This window comes from Passer domesticus, chromosome 20, assembly GCF_036417665.1.
Source record: "Passer domesticus isolate bPasDom1 chromosome 20, bPasDom1.hap1, whole genome shotgun sequence".
In the NCBI taxonomy this organism is placed as follows: domain Eukaryota; kingdom Metazoa; phylum Chordata; class Aves; order Passeriformes; family Passeridae; genus Passer; species Passer domesticus.
The window spans coordinates 4,536,091-4,558,102 of NC_087493.1; the positions used below are offsets into that span (position 1 = coordinate 4,536,091).

Sequence of the window (22,012 nt, forward strand, 5' to 3'; positions counted from 1 at the left end):
CCAGTTACTCAGGCTGTACACAGGGGATGCATTTAAATTAATTCCAAAGACTTTTTTAATTTAGGTTTCACTCCTGCTCCCAGACCTGTGAGGTCCCACTGACCTCAGGAGGGGATGCCACTGAGGTGAGAGATTCAAGGCCTTTAATAACCTGAATTGCTCCAGCAATTGTTTCTGCCACTACTAAAATGAAAACACCAAGAATAATGTTCAGTAGCAAATATAAGATGGTAGTAAATAACAAATAAAAAGAGAAACAAACCAATATCCTGAAATTCAGAAAGAATATCCAGCTATAAATGCAAAGGGGATTTTACTAAAAAAAATAATTGCCAACAATGGAGAAAATATTTCATCAGACTATTAAATTAACAGAGTTGGAAAACATCAGCAATATTATTGCCCAGCTCCTGCCTGGGCTCTTTCATCCACAGGCGTCAGGACTCCTTACAAGTCAGTAAGATTCACCATCCCTGTTTTAAATTCCTCCAAAAGGAAGCACAAACAGGTGAAGTGATTTGCATCAGGCTCTCCACATCTCTCAAGCACTAGACCTGTACCTCACCCACCTGGGAATATCCCCTCTTCAAGCTTTCCAGGCACTCTGACTTACATCTTTTGAGATGAGAATTCCTCCTCGAATCCAGCTTTGAGCAGAAGCTCTCTGCAAACCACAGCCCTTCTTCTACAACCACATCTACTCACACTGATGCCAAAGCCCAGGAGGAACTTCTGTGAAACCAGTGAGATTTCACAAAGGAAAAGGATCCTCCACAGCACATCAAGAAGCAGAACTGGGACAAATTAGGGAATAAGATGCTGCTTCCACATCTCCCTTTAAGTTTTAGTCTGATGGGAAGAGGTAAAAACAAGCCCCCAAACAAGCAAACAAAAAAAATCCCAAAATAGACTAAAAAAACCCAAAAAATAAGCTATTACAACCTTTCAAGTCTTTAAGCCATGACTTTAACAAGACTCTACCACAGAAAAATTCATCTGGCTCACCGAAAAAGGCATAGTGCCTGTATGATTTAAAAGAGGGAAAATACACACTGTACATTTCATAAGTCCAAAAAAATCATAGAAGTGAAGAGTGATAAAGGAAATGCCATTTCAGCTAGGAAAAATAAAGAAGTAATTTCTGCTTTCAGAATAAATTACAAAGAGAACTCAATTTATCAGTAATAACACATAAAATGTTCCTTCACTTACCAATAAAGAAAAACTGCTCTGCTAATTAAAGTTCAACAAAAAAAAGCTTAACTCAGCTTCTGCCACTTACAATTTCTGCACTGTAAAAGCCAAGCCTAGCAAAGTCTGATTCCCTGGGTTTGCACCCCAAGGAGGTGGAGGGAGTGTGGTGGACCCTCATACACTTTCCCCTCCTCTAAATTTGAACAGAATGTTCAAAATCAGCTCCTCCCTACAGACCTGCCCAGCACCCCCAGACTGTCCCCATCACAAAAGCTTTGCCATTGAAAAAAAAAAAAAAAAAGAAAAGAAAGAAAAAGAAAAGGGGAGTTTTCATTCACAATCTGCTATGGTTCAAAAGCACTGAAACAACCCAATTTAACACACATTATTTTAAAGCCTCCCTGATCTACCTATCAGTCTTGGAAAATAATGCAAACCTGCCAAGTATCACTTGCAATTTTTTTTTATTTTTTATAAAGGAACATGTATTTTCTTATATAAAGAATGGCAGGTGGTGTGTTTTGTCCTTTGCCTTGCTTCAATTACACTAATTCTTAAGAACAACAACATTAGACGATGTCAACAGTCCAAACCATCCCAACAGGACTAGCCATGGTGATACACTCAATCTGTCAATGGGGATATCCATTTTCAGAGTATTTTTCTGTCTCACAACTGAATTCTTTTGTTTTTTTCAATGAAAATTGAAATGTGTTATTTTAAAACTTCCTCTCAAGCTCCCTGTACCTTTGATAATGCAAAAATTCTATTACCTTGTTAACTCTTACTCATTTTGTCATTAACTGGGAAGCAGCCCTGCAACTGTTTCCCCGCAGTTATTTCTTAATTTCCATCAATGAGATGTTTAATCGTGTTACCCTAATCGAACAACAATTGCCTAACAAAGCGCTGGAGCCAAAACAACTGCACTCCTCTTGAAATTAACAAAAGGACCGCAGGAAGGGTACCACAGATCCTTCTCCTGCCTGGGGACGTGCCCCAAAAACACCCATGGCAGTGGCTGCTGGAAGGGCTGTGTTGCAACGTGCAGTGGAAACTCTCCTGGTTTTAGTTTCAGAGCTGATCCAGGGTACAAAAGCTGCTCTCAGGACCTGTCTTAAACCTCCCAACTTCACTTGGCTCTCCCTGCAAAAGCCTCCTGCAGAAAACAAAAACATAAGCTCATCTGCCCACCCTGCAACCGCTCCGAGGGGGTAATTTTACAACAGCTGTTAAATTCTTCCAATTTATTTTTCCATCGCTCCACAAACCCTACCTACCCCATTTTTTTTTTCCCACTTCTATTTCACCATTGTTATTTTCCGGCCGTCTCTCCCATCCCCTCCCGCCCCGCCCGGTACAAAAACAAAGCTGCCTCCCACCCCCCCTGCATCCCCCCCGGAGCACCCCCGGCTCCTGCGAGGCATCCCCGGCTCCGCGGCCCTTCCCCCGGGCCCGGCCGGGCGCGGGGCCGCTCCGCCCGCCCGCGGGCCCCGGGGGAGCGCGGCGGCGCCGGGGTCCGGCCGAGCGCCCCGTAAACACCCCGCGAGCGGCGGCCGCCGCAGGCCCTCCGCGGACACAGGGCCCGCTCCCGCCGGCTCCGCGCGGCCCCCGCGCCCCGCACCGCCCGCGCCGCCGGCCGCGGAGCCCCGCGGGTCCGGCGAGGGCGCGGCGGGGCCGCGGGCGGCCGGTGCGGGCCGCGCTCGGTGCCCGCGGGGGCGGTCGGGGAAGTCCCGACTTACCTGTCATTACTTTCTACGCCATCTTGGATCCACTTGTCAACGTCCCACAAAGCATTGTGGGAAAGGCCGGCCCTCCCCGCGGCCCGGAAGGCGGAGGGCGGCGGTGTGAGGGGACGGGACGGGACGGGGACGGCAATGGCAACGGCAACGGCAACGGCGTGGGGTCCGGGACGGGACGGCGATGGGGACGGGGTGGCGGTCCGGCACAGGGCATGAGGATGAGGACCGGGATCCGCTCTCCCCTCAGCCCGGCGGCCGCTGAAGCGCAGCCCGAGGTCCCATCACGGAACAGCGTCTGGGGCCACCTCCGCTCCGCCCGCGCTAGAAACGGGCAGCTTCGGGGGGTTTCCGTGCTCTCTTTATTTTTTTTTTCTCTCTCTCTATTTTTTTTTTTTTCCTCCCGTTCTCTTCCCGGGGCCCGGAGTGCAGCTGCGGTGCCCGAGGGTCGGTGCCGGGGCCGGCAGGCGGGGGGGCCGGCCAGAGCCCACCCCTGAAAAAAGCTTGAAAAGTACTTTTTCTCATGGTTTTTCTACGGCGTAAGTTGGAATTTTTTTTTTCTATTTGGTTTGGGGTTTTTGGGGATTTTTTGGGAGTTTTTTTTGGTTTTGGGGGGGTTTTTTTGGGGTTTTTTTTGTGTTTTTGTTTTTTTGTGGGTTTTTTTGTTTTTTGTTGTTGTTGTTGGAGGTTTTTTTGTGGTTTTTTTTTTTAATTATTTTCCTGTGGCTTTTCAAAGTTCCTTCCCTGGAAGCAGCTCGGGGAGGCCGCTGCGGTGCCGGGGCGGCCGCAGGTGCGGGAGCAGCTCTCGCTGTCTCTGTTTCCAGAGCCCGTGCTGGACTGCTGCTAACGCGTTGCTGGCTGCTCATGAATCCCAGAAACTGCTTTGCATAACAGTTTTATTTTCATGCAGTAATCTTCCCTGTTAGCTGCGTTTTCAGACTCTTTGGCAATCAGTTCTTAATACCTGCGCTGTTTTGCAAACTGGCTTTTTCAAGGCGTTACCGGCTTTGCTGCCGTGGATGGGTGCCCTGTGCTCTGCATAGGCTGTTGTGCTTTAGGGCAAAGTGGACAAGAAACTGGGGAAAAGCAGTTTACTCCTGGATCTTAGGAAAGTTTACCACCAAAACAGGATTCCAGTGTTTTTAAAAAACTTTTCCTTCCCCTTTAATTGAAATAAGATCCAGATCACTTTAGTATTGGATCTTGCTGTAAAATCTATTTACATTTATATTTAAATTTACGTCTAATGCCTCGTAACTCTTTGAAGAATAACCACCAGCCAAGCCTCTGATGCAGTGCCACTGCAAGAAAATACTTGTGCCCAAGAAGGTTTTCAATATTCATCAGTAATGCATTTATAAAGAGAGAGCTCCTTGCAACAATGTAAATACAGGAGGAAATAAATCTAAATAAATCCTTTGCATTTGCCACCCAGTCTACTTTTTAATTCAGCTTCATAATTAGCTGGGAGTGCAGTTGTGCTGTCACAGAGACGAGTGTGGGTGGTCCCAGCCCCAACGCAGGAGATGCCATTTCAGGATAAAACCCTCCTGTGGAACTTGCCACAGGCCATCTCTGTGCCAGCCTGACACCTTTCCTAGTGCTGTGACTTGTGTTTTCCATGGCCACTGTGCAAGGAACAGGGATCAAAGAACATTAAACTCATGTTTAGGACCCAACTAACTTTGTGTCATTCAGTCCAGGTTGCTGAAATGGAGTAAGTCCTTTTATTTTGAGGCTGGTTGTCTTTGGTTTCTAGTGAGCTTTATCTTACTGGCCATTTTTTTCTGTTAGAAAATGTAAAGGTTTTCTTCAAAATAAATGGCAATTAGAGCAGTGGAAGATAGAATTATCAATGTATGCATATTTTTAGATATAAACACATATCCTTTGAAGTTCAGTTTGGAGAAGACAGAAATTTAGTTGGGTTTATTTTTCACATAAGCTTTTTTTGAGTCCATTTTTTTCTGGCAGTATTTTTTTATAATGTGGGAAGAAAAAAAATGTGTAGCAGTGACTGAGTTACTGGAGGATCTGTTCAGTGACAGACCCCATTGTTATCACTCTCTGTCTCTGCTGATTTCAAGTTCCAGATTGGGTGTACCAAGAGGCACAGGCTGCTGTGAAAAGGTGGCAACTCTGCCCTGCAGGAACAGCCCAGAAAGGAGCAGGGGAATCCCAATGGATAAAACACAACACGGAGACATGCCCTTGCACCCACTGCTTTTAATGATCTTGGTACTTTAACCCTTTTAGCCTCAACATGAAGGAGGTTTGAGTCTATTTTGTGGACTGGTTAAGTGTATTGCACAAGCCCTCAGTGGAGGTGCCAGAGGCTGCACAGGGAGCCAGCAGCTCTGGGATGGGGGTGGCTGCCAAGCACAGCCTGCAAGCTTGGAACAGCTCTCCTGTTTCCATGTGCTGTCCCCTCCAAGCTCTTCCAAGGTCCTTGTTACCAGATAGAAAGATGAAGACTTTCAAAATTTGGTCCAAAACAAATGCTCCAAGAGCTCATGAACCTTGGAAATTCTGCTCAAGGTGACAGTCATAGCAACTAGCTTAAGGGATGAGATCCCAAATGCAAACAGCCTAAAAAAACTAAACTTTACTTTAGAGCCACTCCTGTGGTAACATCCCAGGAGGCAGAGAATGGCCCAGGAACTGGTTACAGATTACCTGGGAAGAAAGAGACTTCTTATAGCTTTCACTGGCATGGTTCAATACAGTATTAAAGGATAATTTAACAAAACAAAATTATTATATATCTTATTATTGTAAGATTATTATATTCCTATTACTGTGAGAGGAACTCAGTGTCTATCTGTAGGAAACATCTCTTTCTCTTTCCTTGATGTGCATTACCCCAGTGGAAGCCACAATTTTTCCTTCCAACCTCTGCTCTCCACCCCATCATTCACAACCCCACAGGATGAGCTGACAGCCAGCCTGGGACTGAGCACTGGGCAGGGCACAGAACCAGATGTGTTACATGCTGACTACTGCCTTGCATTTTCAGAATTGTCCAAACTTCCCAAATTCCTGGAATCCAGTGGGGTTTCATGGCAAGAGGAGTGATTGCAGTGCTAGCTGCCCAAAGAGACAGGGAGCAGGGGGTGACATGGAGTCTGGGGGAGAAGAAAAGCAACAGTGGACATTGGAAATGTAAGAAATACCAAAGCCATAATGGGGAAGCATGAGACAGTAACAAAGAGAAGGAATTCCCACTCAGCATCATGAGACTTGACAGGATTCAGATCCTCAAAAGCCTAACAGTGATATTTCTAGGGACTCATGACAACATTTTCAAAAACCCTTCAATGTATGCAGCAATATCAAACTCAATTCCACCTGTACGTTTTTTAGGATTTTGAAATCTTTCAGATCTGAAAACAGCAATTTCTTACTGGATGTTTAGAAAGCCCACCCTGCCAGGGACCATGTGTGCAAGGAACCCCTGCACAGAGCCCTAACACATCGTGTCTCCCTACTCTTCAGTCAGGATTCTGTAAACGATGCTGGCTCACAGGGCTTCCCCCTGTTCTGTGAAGCTAGGAGCCATGCCCTGATCCTTGGAGAATCCAGGCTCCTTGCCAAAAACCAGGGGTTTGAAAACCTGGGGCCACTCAGAGCTGCCAGGCTCCCTGCCATGAGGCAGAGATCTGAGCAGAGCGCTCAAAGGTGTGGCAGATTCTGGCACAGTTGGGAACTCTCAAACCCTCACTTGCTCCAGGCCTAATGGAGACTTGGTAGCCAAAAAGCCCTGGAGTCCTGACTCACCCATGAGCTGCACACTTGGAATCACAACTGCAGCTTGGTTTCTATATTTTCAAAATAAAACTATTCTAATTATTTGAAACATACTGCTACTTTTTTCTTTCTCTTCTGCTTTCACAGGAAATTCAGAAAATCAATTTCCATTCTATGCTGAAGTTCACTCCCATTTCTGGGAACTGGTATTTCATGAATACAGAAATCTCCATTTTCAGTCAGCTCCACTCATGATGTCTAACCAGAATGCAGGAAAAGCCATTACAATTAACATGTAAGAGTAATAAGGACATAATAGAATACATTCAGCAAGGAATTGCCTCGCTGACCCTGCAGCCCAACATCCCAGCAGGCTTCTCAAACAGTTCGTTCACCCCTGAGCAACAAAACAACAGGAGGCCTTTCTCAATGGAAGTGCCAGACAGATTGCAGCAACAGGAGCAATGTTTTTATTGTCTTAGCACACTGGACCTTTACAAATTGTTGAACTCCCTCAGAAGCAGCAATCATGGGAAAGTAACAGAAGTTAAGTGGTTTAGCCTCTGCCACAAACAAGGCAGTGGTAGACCTGGGATTAGATAGCAACAGTAGTTCTTAGTCTGGGTAAACAATAAAGAAACTCTTTCTAAGCAGCCATTAATGTCTGGTTATTAGGCTGAAGAGTAGCAAGTTTTGATTTTCCAGCATGAAAATTCCCCTGGAATTCCTCCAGAGTCCTCTAATGAACAGATGATCTCAACTTTAATCTTACTTCATAATTATCCATGGGTAACATTTCAACATGGACTCCTTAGCACATGCAATTTCTAGAGCAAGTAATATTCAAACTAATTCATTTCTCCTTTGATGCACAAGATGAGAGCACTGAGAAGCAACCAGCAACAAGGGGATGTTGAGGGTACACTGAGGAGACAGAAACTACAAAGGTCAGAGTAAATGTGATGGTTTCATCCCACACTGTCAAGATCAAAGATCTTCAGTCTCTGTTCATTTTTTTAAGAAGCTGGCATGTCTTTATGCTGACCTTTGAATTGCTCATGAAGGACTTAGATCTGCCATATATCTGCATTCTTGAGATGAACTTGCACCAAAAATTTAGAGCTTTTTTCCTAGCAACCTGAATATGACAACCTTTTTGAGACAGACTTGAGAGACACTTCCGTTTTCACCAATAGTAGTCTGTAAGAAAAAAAAAAAGAAAAGAAAAAAAAAAAAACACCAAACCCAAACTTCAGGCTTCACAGATTCTTTTCCACTCACTTGGAGTTGCCCTATAGCTTAATAATTCTAGAGGTTTGTTTCAAAACTTCTATTTTAACTTTGTGATGTTTGGAGAGGGAAACCCTGAGGGATTCTTGCTTCTGGCAACAAGTACTCAGAACACAGCAGAAGTCTCACTCTGAGGACAGAGGGAGTCTGCCCTGGGCACTGTGTTCCAAACCAGGACTAAGGTGTTCCAGCTGCAAACAAAAATCTCTTTCAGATCCAAAGGCAGAGAGCTTGATCATTGTGGATCTTTGGCACAAATACAGACAATGGAAGTGAACCTTCATAATCTTTCTGAACTGACTTTTAAGGAGATACCTGAGCTGTTGAAAGATAAGAGTTCTTCCATGTTCTTTCTAATGCTGACAGTAAAGGTGGTTGTGAGGGGAGAGAAACCACTTCCCCTCTCCAACAAACTCATGCTGTAAATGAGCCAAAGGCAGCAGGGAGGGATAGAGCCTGGACAGAGAGGGAGGAGAATCTGCAAGAAATCCAGAAAGAAGAGCCAGGGAACCACTGAAACATTCCACTCTAGGATAAAAAGGGAAAGAGGGCTGGCTGGAAAACGGGTCCAACATAACTGGTAGATGCATCAGAGGCTTAAATGCTTGGGGTTGAAGATTCCAGACCAGACTTCAACTGGAAGGAAAATGTTTATGATAAGAACAGGGAGAGGCAAGTTCCCACTTCCCCTGATGACCCATTGTTCCCCTCTCTGATAGCTCTTGCCTCAGTTTCCAGATGATATATTGTTTTCCAAGCTACTTTGTCCATTGTTCTGACAGCAGCCAGGTTTTGTTCATGCTACTGAAACTTCCCAATGCTCAGAAACAGTCATGACAAATTTTAAACAACTTGTACAGCTGGGATTATAATACAATTTAGGAAGTTAGATGGTAAACATTCTGTGCATTCTGAATACCTGCTCCTCTTCCTTCCCTTACTGATAGTTCAGCTGCCTTTTTATTGTTCAAATGCAGTGAGCTGGATTGGTAGAGGCTTTGAAAGTTCTGAGCCTTCCAAATTACATTCCCAAACTTCCCATCAGCTATGTCCAAAGTCAGCATTTCAAATGCAAATCACTGTTTACAAGTTTCCTGTCCCTTCAGACTTCCCTCTCTCAAAATCCCTGTCTGGAGCTTCCCAGTTTCTCTGTACTGACATTTATTAGCCTGAATGCAGCTCAGTGTGCTTGTAAAGAGATGGGATTTATGTGTGTCTCAATACATCATTTACAATGGCAGTCTCTACTTAATTAATTATGAGCTGAATGGTTATGGCTAGCATTAAAAATCATTCTCAACCAGAGCAAAATCAATAAAAGTTCAATTGACTCTTACTACACTATTTGTTCTACTACTTTACTTCCTTAAAAACACAAACCAGGGGGGAAAGTCCACAGCTTCCCTCCATTACAAGGAGGTTAAAGTAAATAATAGAACATTATCTGCTCAGAATATAACACACTTATGAGAAGCAACAGCCTCCAAGTACCAGCTTAGCTAACTGATTATTGCCATTGTAGCCCTTACAAACTGTACCAACAATACAGGCAAAATTAGTGACTTGCAGCAAACAGACAAAGGTTTGGTACTTACTCATGTATTGATTGATCTGGCAGTTCACAATTAATTAACAAATGCTAACTGTAGTACCAAATCATAAGAAACAGCATTATTCTTAAGCATAAATATAATTTTGTTCAAAGAGTATCTTGACATAACTTTACACTATTATCATTTTAAGTTACCTCTTTGTAAAACCCTAGGATTTTATTATTTACAGCATATCCTCTCAATCACAGCCTCACAAATAGTCCTGTAATGAAATAACCACAGAACTGTATGTTAGACACAAAAGGGTCCACATTGGAAAAAAGAAATCACAAGACTATTATTATACAGGCAATACAGTTTTATTCTGTTCTTTCACCAATTGTAGCAAAAACATTTAACAACTGAATGAATAATCAAGGGAACTTAATTGTCAACAGGAATTTCAGAATTATGTTCTAAATTTTAGACCAGGAAGAACTGACAGGGAGAAAACAAACCATATACACACTTGTAATAATAGTCTCTATTATGAAGATTTAATGCCTTCTTTAAAAGCACTGAGATTATTGAGGCACCTTACTGCAGGTTATGGATCATCTCTTCTTTGGCAATGAGATGTGTGGTTTTGTTAACTAGGGCCATGAGGGAGTTGAGCTTGTGAGACCAGTCATTGAGTATATTGTTTGGGTCCTTAGGCCTCTGGAAATTGATAATTCCTGCCAGCCTGTCTACTTTAGCAAAGATGGTTTTATTAACTACTAGGTTAGACAAGAACTCCTCCGATTCCTGCAAAGACAAACAGCACTTAGTCAAGAAAACAGCATTTTTACTACAAACCACCAGAATTCCTCCCAAGCAGCATGAAAGCACCAGGAACAAGACTTTCTTTATACAGGACTACATCTGTAACAACATTGTACTTTAAAAAATGCAGGACACTTTAATATTACACATGCTGGCAATGCAAGGTACTAGCACAAGCTATTTAAAAAAAAAAAAAAAAAAAACAAAAACAACAACAACCAAACCTTTTTGTTTTCTGTTGACCTATATCTGATGATCTTTCATAAAATTAATGTTTAATATACAACCCCAACAGACTTTTACACTTTGGAGTACTCGGCTACACAGATACCAGAACAAATCATGTGGCAAGCAAGGCTTGGGAAAACCCCAGTGAATTACTGACCACTGTCAAAAAGGATTTTTACTGAGTTTGTGGCAAAAGCAGATTCCATGAAAAGGGTAAAGCTTTTCATTTGCATTCAAAATACCAGGATGTGTCACTCTACTTGGAAAACTTTTGAAAACACAAAGGGGGATGGCAGGCAGACCCCTCCAGCCCATGTTCCAAAGTGCCACCACCCATGAACAAGGACAGTTACAGGTGAAGGACCCTCTCTTCAGCTGGTTTTCATCACCCATTGACAAGAACCTTTTAACACTGAAACACCAGACAAGAAGCTCCAGCATTTACACGAGGCCTTGAACATAAATGAACTTCTCAGAGCAGCTTTTGCCTTATGGGCATGTGCACCATGAAACTGAGTTTAAGGTTTAATGAACAGTTTTCTAACTCCCATAAAGGCAGAAAATTAAATCAAACAAGAACATTACTCTGCTGAATACTCACATCTCTGCCAGAAACACAGCCCCCCTTAGGAAAGAAGGATAAACAAAGCAAGACTTACATCAACAGACAGATCCAGGAGTTGTGCCATTCTCTTCATTGTAATTCTGGTATAATACTTAGCCATTATTCTAATATTCTGGAATAAAAGTGTTCAGAGTAGAGGGTTATGTGCAAAAAATAATTGAAGCAGGCTGCAAAAATATAAAAGTCCATGTTAAAAGGAGATTAGGAACTGTAGTGCTCTAATGGCAGTCCAGCATGGGGGATGTGAGGGGCTCTGAACAAACAGCTCTTTTGCTGGTGGAAGGTATAAAAGTCTCTACATGATAAATTATTAAGAAAAGAAATCAACCAATTATGAATTTAATGCAAAGAAAGACTTTCAGATTTATGCTTTATTGAAACATGAGTGCTAAATCTCATTTGAGTGCAATATGCTCTTTTTGGTGGCAACTATGCCAAATATAAACATACAATAAAGATATACAAGCAAATAAAATCTTGAAATGCAACACAAAAGACATTACCTGCTGCTTCATTAGCTACTTTTTTGTCTTCTTTGTGATTAAAATACAGCAAGCAGAAAGCATTTTCAGCTGAGGCACTGAGTAAACAGCTGATGTTTACAGACACTGATACTTACATGTTCCACAACTCTGTTCTTTAAATCTTTCCATCTCTTTTCACCTTCCTCTGTACAGCCAAAAACATCTGTTGCAGGACTGTCAAGGGATCCTTCTCTCAACTCCTTCCCATATTCTTCAACTAGGGCACTCCACCTCATCAGCTCCATGGTGGTAAATAGTTTTAGGAGGTCTCTAAATGGTTTAGTACATTTGGATTACAATCCTGTATTAATAAGGCCTGGTTCATACTTAAAATAGATCAAAAGCATAATTTTAAATGTTTTAGTCTTATTACCATAAATAATGGGGGCAGCTTAAGTCAGACTGTTTTTCTAACAAAGATCTTTTTTTTACAAGAGAAAGAACATTTCTTTTTACATACATTTAGTTACATTCATTTTCACATAGAACAACCATGACATTTTTGCAGTATTCTTAATGTAGCATTAAATTCAGAGTTGCTTAGAGCAGACTTAGCATAAAGAGATTTACTGTTAGAGAGAGACACTTTTTAATCTAAGAATTGGTTATTAGAAAGGATACTTACTTATACTTGGGGATTTCTTCTAGCTTTTTGTCACTACTAATTCTGTGCACCAAATCAGACTGTTCATTGTCATAAGGTGAAAGAATAACATAAAGAACAACGCTCTTCAGTGCCTGTTTAAGAGGAAAGAGGGTGGTTTTTTTCCCATAATTAAACAGAGGAATTGCCAAAACTGATAGAGCTTAGAGTTTAAAATGTAGAAGATTTAAGCTTAGTGTATTAAGAAATTAAGAGTGAAATTGATGTTATCTTTCAGAAATGAACTGTGGTACGTTTAAATTAACACAGGTTAACCAAAATTCTAGTATTTCAAATAAATACACAAAGAAAAAAACTTTTCAGACATGAAAGACATCTGTACTGCACACACAACAGTGCACAGCTGTTTGTAATCTCTACACTTGTATGAAACAGTTCAGACACTGTCAGTTTCAAAGGTAATAAAATGAAGATGTTGATTACAAACATTCTTTTGAAATCAACTCTATCATCTGTTTTCAACTAACCAATTTGTTAATACAGCCATTTAAATAAAAACAGACTGATGGGCTATTTCATCCACTGTACACTGATGTGGAAAGAAATGGGTATTGGTCACATGGAAATTCAGTGAATTTGTAGGGAAAGTTTTTTTACCTGTTGCCACTTTTCACTTTCAGCCTGGATACAGGGAGTGTCATAAATGGCTCTGTAGTGCTTACAGATGGAGAGGTAGGAGCCTTCATGTTGATCCAGCTGGATCATTAAGTTGTAGTATTTCAACTTTAGTTTCTGAAACGGTATCAAAAAGTCAAATTAACACAGCTCCACGACAGGTAAATGAAATTCAGCTGAACCCCAGCAAACAGAGGGATTTAAATAAATACCCTTGGACCTGAAGAGAGGCAAATCAGACTAAAATTTGGGTGGGGGGAGGGAGAAAAGAATGAGAAATCCTCCAATTACTTACTTCTGTGTTTTCTTCTTGAAAAAATTTTGTATTAATTTTTTTGCTGATAATTTGAGTCCGAATATAGTCTTTTACAGCTAGACAGAGTCTCATCTGCTCCAAGATAAATTCTACACGTTCTTTCTTTTCCATTGAACCGTAGGTTTCCACCTGAAATGAAATTATAACTACTTAATATTGTCAAAGCCAAATCAAGTGAAGGCTTAACTGTGCCAGAAGAGTGGGAGGCTGTCTGGAGGAGGAACACACCAAAACAAAACAACAGAAGAAAAGCTATTACAGAGCAAGTGAAAATGGAATAAAGGTTATTCCATTTGGATTATCACCCCCACTTACACCAAAGAATCCCCCAACACTAAACTCAATGCACTAGACAGAGAAGTGAAATCTACTTTCCAAGTGGAAGATATTCCATGTAACCCGACCATGAGATTAACAAAAGCAGTTCAAGCTGAACTGCACTTTCACTAATAACAGTTCATCCCAATCCAGGCATTTCTGCAGGCATACCTGATTGAGTTTCTAACGTCTGAGAACAGCCAGAACTAATTGCTATTGCTGATGCAATTCTGAGTTCTGAGGTGTTACCTGCAACTCCTGCAGAATCGAGGCAGCCTCTTTCACCTCCCCATTCTGTTCCTTTATTGTTGCAAGTGTCTTTGTCAGGCGAGCGCGTTCGATCTCCACGTATATCTGCGGGCAGAAGGAAGAGTTTAAACACTGGAATTCTCTAAAGAGGAGAGCAAACTCTGAGACTGCAACCCCCCTGGGAAATACACTTGATGCTGTCATCACAGAACCACTTTATTTGTTGTGTATCCATCCACTACACTGGCACTGTCCACAATATACACCGATGAAATACAATGGATAAGTGACACAAACATTTTTGGCCCAAATTAATCTAAAAAATAATGCCTACACTGACCCATGATTCTTTCAGCAAACACAAGGGATATGCACTGTGGATAAAGTATTGCATATTTAGTCTGTTGGAATGTATCAAAATATCTGGGAAGTTAGATTTTAATGGTAAATGCGTAGTAAGCACTACCCTTTGAATTATTTCACTTACTCCTAACCAGCCATTAATCAACAAGATTTGATCATTAACCATTTAGACTAACAGACAGAAGTCATAAAATTGACACAAATTTGCCTAATTCAGAATTCTTTCTTTTCTTAAAGCAAAAGGAACACAATACAAGTAACTCACTTGACATCACTTTCTGATTATCATAACTATATGTTTCTCCTTGCTATGTGTAGAAGAAATTAAATTAAACCTGCCCCTTTCCCTAACAAATTCAAATACATAACATTTTAAAAAGTGAAAAGGAAATGGCATTTTAGAATTCAGAAATGTATTACTAACTATATTAATTAATAACACAACCAGATACCTACATCATAGGAACATAACCAGTGCATCAGCATATGATTTAAATATGGAAAATATCTGCAGTCTTTTGGAAGGAAACAAACTACTTGGCTTCTCAGGGTAATTTAAAATTAGTTTTAATCTTACTTGCACAAGATTAAAAAATAATACTAAGAAACTACATTTTTAAAGAAGGCAAACATTTTTATTCCACCTTTTAGACACTGAGTCTTAAACAAAACCTTACCTTTCCTTCTGTGACCATACGCAACGTGTCGATCAAGCGCAGTTTGACTGGCAAGTCTGTGATTTCTTCAACGTAAGTGCAGCACTGCTGGACCATTTTAGCAACTGCCTAGTATGAAAACAAGAGGGGAAAAACATACTGTGCTTTTAGATTTCCCTGAAGAAGTCAAGCTGTAACACTCAGAGGTAATTAATAAATAGTTTCATATCACACTGAAGAGACTCATTTAGCAAAAAGCACACAAGACACCTCTCCCTCTTTGATTCATGAAGATGTGGACAATGATGCTATAGACTGATGCTACAAGGCAAACGTGATGCTCTTCTGTCATGTTTTTAATCTCAGTTTTTCCAATATTGAAAATAATCCATGCCATGCAGTTCTATCCTGAAACCAACTCCTCTCCTGCCAAATCCACAGGACTCACATGGACTGGTAGAACTTCTCTGCTTGCCTAAGACCTGCATGGCTGAAGAGACCTGGACCTTCTCTTAACTGTGTGCACTACCCTCTCCTTAGAACAGCTGTAGATTCCTCAGGAAGGAAGGAAGAGGGAGGATTTCTTCCTTCAGTAGGAAGCACAGGTATGGGAATGTGCACTTCCAGTAACAATGCTGGTAAATCTGGTAAAATTATTATTATAATACCTATTTCTAAAAAAACCCCAGAGGTAAACTTCTAGAAATGTCTTCCTCAAGAAGTTCCTCAAAATTCAGCTGGAATGATCCACACCTTCAGCTACAGTGTGTGCAGCTCAGAGAACTAAATTGTACCCCTACTTTTGCACACACTAGTGAAGATCCTGCACACTAAATGATAGGTAACCTCCTCCCTCCTAAAGCAATGATGCCATTAAAATCACCTGTTGTTCAAAATGAACAGAGTGCAATGAACTTCACACTGCCTTAAAGTGCTTTATGCCAAAGTATGCCAGTTTCAAAAGCAAGCATGCAAAGCACACATTTCATATGAGCACAATAAAATGCAGTAACTCTGTTTAATATACATCTGAATAAGGAATATGGAATATCTGAATAACTAATAAGGAACATGTCTGCAATACACACTGAGCAGAGTGCAAAAGTGAACCACCATCTTTACACAGAAAGTCCCTACACACATGGGGGAACCAGACACAATACAGCTCCAAAATACAGTTCCATTTTTTGTTTCAAACTATTAAATTCACCTGTTTTAACTGACTTCTTCTCTTCGACAGAAGAATAATATTTTCATTAAGAGCATCCCAGTCCTTAGCTTCGTAACACATTTTCACTATGGCAACTAAGATTCGGGATGTGGAGACCATGTCCGAAGCCTGCAACAAACCAAGAGTGTGTTAGAGACAGACCACCAACCTGCAGCCTAACAGCAGAGGGGAAAATCACTGTGTCTGGCCTCACTCATCTGCTTTGTAAAGAAAAGGAGGACTGATGCTCCAAGGATGCTCCAAGTGCCCTGACTTTAACCCAGTGGAACGTGAGGTGTGCAGCCCATCCAGCACTCACCGTCCGTGTTTGTTTTTCCAGGGAGAGAAGGTTTTCAATGACTTCCTGCAATCTTCCTTCCTAATAAGACAAACAAAAAATTATCTCTGTGAGTTAAGAACATAATTCAGTTCAAACTGAGAGCAGCTCAAATTTCCACATAAATAAAAATACAGACCAGCCTGTACACTATTATTTTTCTCTAAAAAAATGTATGCATAGCACTTACTTTAAACACACAGAGAGAAAACTGGAGAGGTACCAGTTTCACTTTCACATAACACATGCTCTAAGTTGTCTGCCTTGGGAGAGAAACCTGGCAAGTTTCAGACAGGTTTGGTGAGCTCATGTTCACTAAGCTGCATGGAAAACTCATTTCTTCTCTGGCCAAAACAGTTTTCAGTGAGATCAGATATGCAATTAAATATCTTGGCCAAAAAAATTCTTCTCCTGTTACTTTCATCCATATTCATATCTTAATTACAGTGTATTACACAAAGCATTAATTACAAGCTTTACAGGCTAAGCATGGAATTATAAAAGTTCTGGTTTTGGAGGGGTTTTGAGAACTGTATTTGCCTTTGTTTGAAGGAGTGTAAGATACTACAATGTACTTTCAGCCCTAACTCACAAATCCTAGCAAATATCTAGTTAAAAAAAATATATATGGGTGAGTTTGTAACAGCCCATGGCAATGGTGGGGCTGCAAATAAGTCAGAAACTAGGAAGAAAAAATGGTTAGAAAATTAGTAACAAACCAAAGAAAATGAAAGTTGTTTCTAAAATATCCCAGCTGAAATATTTTAGCCTATATACAATGTTTTGTCAAGAATGTGCTCTCACTGCCACAGAGTTTATATGTTTTGCACAATGAAACATGGCCATGGTGCCCATTCCCTTGCAGAGCCTGTGGCATAAAATCCCTGTGCCTGCTCTCCATAGAATAATCTTCAAATAATCTAAGATGTAATTTATTTATCTTAAGGCTAGTGCCTTCAGAACTGTACAACGTGTGTGTCTCTCCCAATGAAACAGAGGACAAGCAGAGCATCTGCAGCCTGGGAAGTGTCAGATGCCCTCCTGCTGGGCCAACAAACGGCAGCAACACCAGGGAACTGTGGCTGCCCCATCCTGGAAGGGCTCAAGCCCTTCTGGACTAGTGGAAGGATGAGATTAAGGCCTCTTCCAACCCAAACCATTCTGTGGTTCTGTCTTTTCTGAGATCTGAGCTGCACAAGAATCTCTAGGCCACAGAACTTTTTTTGTAAAACACTGACTGTGTGTTTACACATCACTGTGAGCCCCGTGGAACACATCCTGCGGTCACCCAGGGCGGGCGCACGGGCCCTGTTTACTGAGCCGAGGAGGCAGAGACGGCCCCGGAGCCTGTCCTGGCTCCGTCCCTCCATCCCAGCTCCCCGGGCTCGCAGCACCCGAGCCCAGGGATGCCCAGCGCTGCCGGTCCAACCGAGCCGGGACCTGTTACACGAAGGCAGCTCTGGCGCACAGAGCCCGGGATGACCGAGCAATCCCGGTTCCCAGGCCAGCAGGGGAGAGCCGCAGCCCTTGTGCGGGACCGGGCCCTCTGGTTCCCTCCCCGCGAGGCTGCGCCCCGAAAGCTCGTCCCGTTCAAAACCACAGAACAGGCTGAGCTGGAACCCACAAGGATCATCGAGTCCATCCCTTCGCCTCGGCTCTGCACAGGACATCCCTAAGAATCCGAGTATCTGAGAGTGCTGCCCAAACATTCCACGGGCTCTGGCAGCGCTGGGGCCGTGACTGCCCAGGAGAGCAGCTCCAGCGCTCGGCCACCAACCTCCCTCCTGCTCGCCCTCCCACACAGCCCTGAGACGGCGGAGCCGTTCACTCCTTCCCCTCTTTAGCACGGAGAGCCCGCGGCCGGAGCCGCATCGAGGGGCAGGATGCGGCCGCGGGTCGCTCCGCGCCGCCTCCACGCGCGGCCTAGCGCGCCATGACTCAGCCCGTCCGCCCCGCCAAGCTTCTCCCCCGCCTCACCTGCGCCAGCCGCTCGCACTCGGGCAGCCTCTGGTCCACGGTCGCGCTGTAATCCACCTCCATTTTGACGATGCGGCCATCGGCCCGCTCCGCGCCGCCCTCCGCCATGTCCGCCCGCTCCGCCGCCTCAGCGCTCACCGGAACCGGCCGGGCCCGCGCGCAGGCGCGCCGGGGGCAGGCCCGCCGAAGGGCCCCGCGACACGGTAAACAGGCACTGCCGCGGCCACCCCCGGCCGCCTCAGGACCCGCAGGGGGGAGGTGCCGCTTCTGAGGGGACCCCACAGTGCGGTCCCGCTGAGGGGAGCGGGGAGCGGTGTGCCCTTCCGAGGGCATCGCCCCTCAGCCCTCTCCTCTGAGGGGACCCCGCAGTGCGCGGCCCCTCTGAGGGGAGCGGGACCGCGGTGTGCCCTTCCGAGGGCATCGCCCCTCAGCCGCCCCTCTGAGGGGATCTGCCCTTCAGCCCTCTCCTCTGGGGGGATCTGCCCCTCAGCTCTGAGGGGACCCCGCAGTGCACGGCCTCTCTGAGGGGAATGGGACCGCGGTGTGCCCTTCCGAGGGCATCTGCCCCTCAGCCGCTCTTCTGAGGGCATCTGCCCTTCAACCCGCTCCTCTGAGGGGATTTGCCCCTCAACCGCTCCTCTGAGGGGATCTGCCCTTCAGCCCTCTCCTCTGAGGGGATCTGCCCTTCAGCCCACCCTTCTGAGGGTATCTGTCCCTCAACCCTCTGAGATGTGCCGCTCAACCTGCTGAGTGATGTGCCCACGGCCCTTCTGAGGGGACACCGCGATCCAGCCTTCTGAGGCGACCTGCTCTGAAGGGTGGGCCATGGACCCGCTCCTCTGAGGGCTTCCCCCTCAATCCTCCTCTCAGGGGACCCGGACCGCGATCCTCCCCTCTGAATGGAGCTGCCCCTCAATCCGCACCTCTGAGCCCCCCTCTGCAGGGGCTCCCCGGCACCCAGGAAGGGCAGCCGTGAGTTGGTGCCAGACGTGGCGGTGACATCCCCCAGTGACATCCCCCAGTGGCATCTCCCGGAGTGCAGCCATGGCCCCCAGTGTGCCCCTCAGCAGGGCCACGGGGGGACACAGCTCCCTCAGCCGCGGTGCTGCCCGGAGCTGGGGGTGGTGGGGCAGGAGGACGGTGGGTTTGTGTTCTCCCACACCTGGGGACAGCCAGGCCCTGTGGGCACACCTCAGGTGAGGCTGCAGTGGAGCACTCGGTTCTGTAGCTGCTGATTTCACCTTGGGGATTTCACTGTGTCTCATTCCAGCCTTGAGGCTTTTAATGATGTAGCCTTGCTGGAGAGGTGGAGGAAAGGTAGGACACACCATGGGTTTTAGGAGGAAAGGTAGGACACACCATGGGTTTTAGGAGGAAAGGTAGGACACACCATGGGTTTTAGGAGGAAAGGTAGGACACACCATGGGTTTTAGGAGGAAAGGTAGGACACACCATGGGTTTTAGGAGGAAAGGTAGGACACACCATGGGTTTTAAGGGCACAAGGATCCTGACCTAGACAGTGTTGTACCATCAATATGTTTCAAAAGTTGTGAGATGTTGGTGCAGTGCCTTGCGTGCAGGTTGCCATCATCTCCCAGCACAATTTCATATACTACAGAGGTTTCATTCTCTGGGGAAATCCAGAAAAACTCCCTCGTGTGTGCAAGGGAACACCTCAAATACTCAGGAACCACCCTGAATCAGAATCACAGAATGGTTTCGGTTGGAAGGGACTTTAGGATCACCTAGTTCCAACCACCTGCCATGGGAATCTTTGGATGGTATTTAGGATTTCCAGAAAGAAGAAGTCACCACAAAATTACATTTTGTGCTGTGTTACTTTCAGATCATACTGTACACAGACCAACATGTTAACATGGCAAAGGGGTAGTTGAGATAACTGGTTTAAATCTTTTGCTGACAGAATTAAGACTGAGTTCCTACATCTGCTGCACTGGTGTAAATTCAGAGTAATTCAATTAAGTGAATACAGAGCTCCAATATTGTACATTTGCAACTGTGTCTGATACATGCCTTCCAATTAGCACAGCACAGATCATGGGCTTTGAATCACTTTCTGTTTGAACACAAACTTGATTTGAAAAGTCTGCCAACAGAATTTATCCATTATTCTTAATAATTTTTACTTAATTTCAGTTGACTTAGGTACTGAGAATACATACATGTATCACACAGAGTGTATCAGTTGTTCTTCCCTAACTCTGGCCATTTACAAATTATTCCAGAGCTTTTATTTTTACAGTCTCATTCTTTTAGCTCATGGTAATATCAGTATATTTTTACAGGTGATGGATTGGGAGTGATGGCTTCCAGGGAGGTTAAAATCACATGCTAATCTAATTGAACATAGTCCCATGCACAGTAATTTGGTTCAGACAAGTGAAAGAGGAAGAAAATAAATGCCCTTTGCAATTGCTGTTTTCCTTTACCTGCATGGGTACGCTGGGAAAAGAGGAAGCAGCTGTAGCCTCCAGTATAGAACCCCTGAGTGGCTAAAAAAGAAACTAAATTCTTATTCAAAAGTCCTTAGTGAAACACCCAAAGAAACAGCTTGGCTCTGTCTCCTACTCTGAAGCGACACTTTGCTGACACAAGTCCATCTGGAGTTCATACTCAGCATCATTTAACATATGGGCTTTTTCCCCCCAGGTCAGAAATGAACAATGAGTGAAAAATGTCTCATTTTCACAACAGAGCATCGAGAGCATGTTGCAGAGGTAAGACTAAAAATTTCTGCCAATTCATGGGAATCAAAACCCAAAACTGAAGCAGGAATGCTTGGCAGGCACTGCCTGGCTCGTGGGAGCTGGAAGTTTTCTGTCTCAGCACGTCCCCTGGGAAGCATTTGGGGAGTGTGCTTTGGAAAGAGCCTGGGCACTGCCAGCGGGGAGTTGTAAGGGATATCCCTGGGGCCACTGCTGTCCCCATGACTGGAGAGTGTTTTGCTGCAGGTATGGGAATTAGTCTTGGTTTCCATTTTGAGCACGTTCTGTATTTGACACACTGCTTTCTGCAGATCTGCTTTGTTAATGTACACAGAGCTGCAGGGTTTGCTTTGTGTTCAAATCACGTAATAGGTGATAAACTAGTTCAAGACTTTCTCCTGGTTTTATTGAAATCAGTGTCCTTGCCTACACTTGGGTAGCATCAAGGCCCCATGCCAAGAAGTTCAGGTTCTTTTACAATGTGTTTCAGCAGAAACCAGAAATATTGTTCCCAGTGGAAGAAACCACTAAAAAAGCACTTAAAACTGAAGAATGCTTTAGATCTGAGTTAGGATTGCCTCTCATCTGTGGGTAATACCACAGAATCATAGAACTGTTATGGTTGAAAAGACTTTTAAGATCATCAAGTCCAACGGTCAGCCCAGCACCACCACTGTGTTCCCCACTGAACCACGTCCCCACATCCAAAAAACATTTTTTGGACACTTCTGGGGATGGTGACTCCACCACCTCCCTAGACAGCCTGTCCCAATGCTTCACAAACTGGAGAAATTTTTCCAATATCCAATCTAAACATCCCCTGGCATTGCTTGAGGCCATTTCCTCTCACTTGTTCCCTGGGAGAAGAGCCCTTCC

General features: G+C 44.0%; 3 protein-coding genes and 1 long non-coding RNA gene across 11 annotated transcripts in view; 2 read left to right on the forward strand and 2 right to left on the reverse strand.

Moving 5' to 3' along the window:
• Positions 1-3,067, reverse strand: part of HELZ (helicase with zinc finger) — an 85,012-nt gene extending 81,945 nt beyond the window's left edge. For 2 of the 7 annotated variants that reach the window (XM_064395243.1, XM_064395238.1), the window contains exon 1: positions 2,937-3,067. Coding sequence is in view for 1 of the 7 variants with exons in the window: in XM_064395244.1 (XP_064251314.1) it covers positions 2,937-2,943 (7 nt within the window). In the remaining 6 variants the exon portion in view is untranslated. The other 5 variants (XM_064395239.1, XM_064395240.1, XM_064395244.1 and 2 more) reach the window with 5 other exon arrangements.
• A 448-nt stretch (positions 3,068-3,515) lies between these two features.
• On the forward strand, positions 3,516-10,494 carry LOC135284031 (uncharacterized). Its single transcript, XR_010349580.1, has 2 exons — positions 3,516-5,471; positions 6,828-10,494. It is a non-coding gene; the product is annotated as an uncharacterized LOC135284031 (long non-coding RNA).
• Positions 9,861-18,583, reverse strand: PSMD12 (proteasome 26S subunit, non-ATPase 12). Of its 2 annotated transcripts, none has more exons than XR_010349577.1 (11): positions 18,410-18,583; positions 16,415-16,474; positions 16,096-16,224; positions 14,907-15,014; positions 13,867-13,971; positions 13,279-13,428; positions 12,966-13,100; positions 12,330-12,442; positions 11,800-11,974; positions 11,215-11,347; positions 9,861-10,309 (listed from the first exon to the last, which is right to left on the reverse strand). XR_010349577.1 is itself a non-coding variant. In XM_064395260.1 (11 exons), exons 1-11 carry the CDS (start codon positions 18,515-18,517, stop codon positions 10,100-10,102), a joined length of 1,371 nt encoding a protein of 456 aa, XP_064251330.1. In that variant the 5' UTR covers positions 18,518-18,582; the 3' UTR covers positions 9,861-10,099. The 2 variants fall into 2 exon arrangements, 1 of the variants encoding a protein (XP_064251330.1); XM_064395260.1 differs by having other exon boundaries at positions 11,215-11,292; positions 18,410-18,582.
• A 999-nt stretch (positions 18,584-19,582) lies between these two features.
• Positions 19,583-22,012, forward strand: part of PITPNC1 (phosphatidylinositol transfer protein cytoplasmic 1) — an 83,144-nt gene continuing 80,714 nt past the window's right edge. Inside the window, exon 1 of the mRNA XM_064395270.1 lies at positions 19,583-21,148. Coding sequence (XP_064251340.1) covers positions 21,095-21,148 — 54 coding nt within the window. The 5' untranslated portion in view covers positions 19,583-21,094. The remainder of the gene's footprint in view (positions 21,149-22,012) is intronic.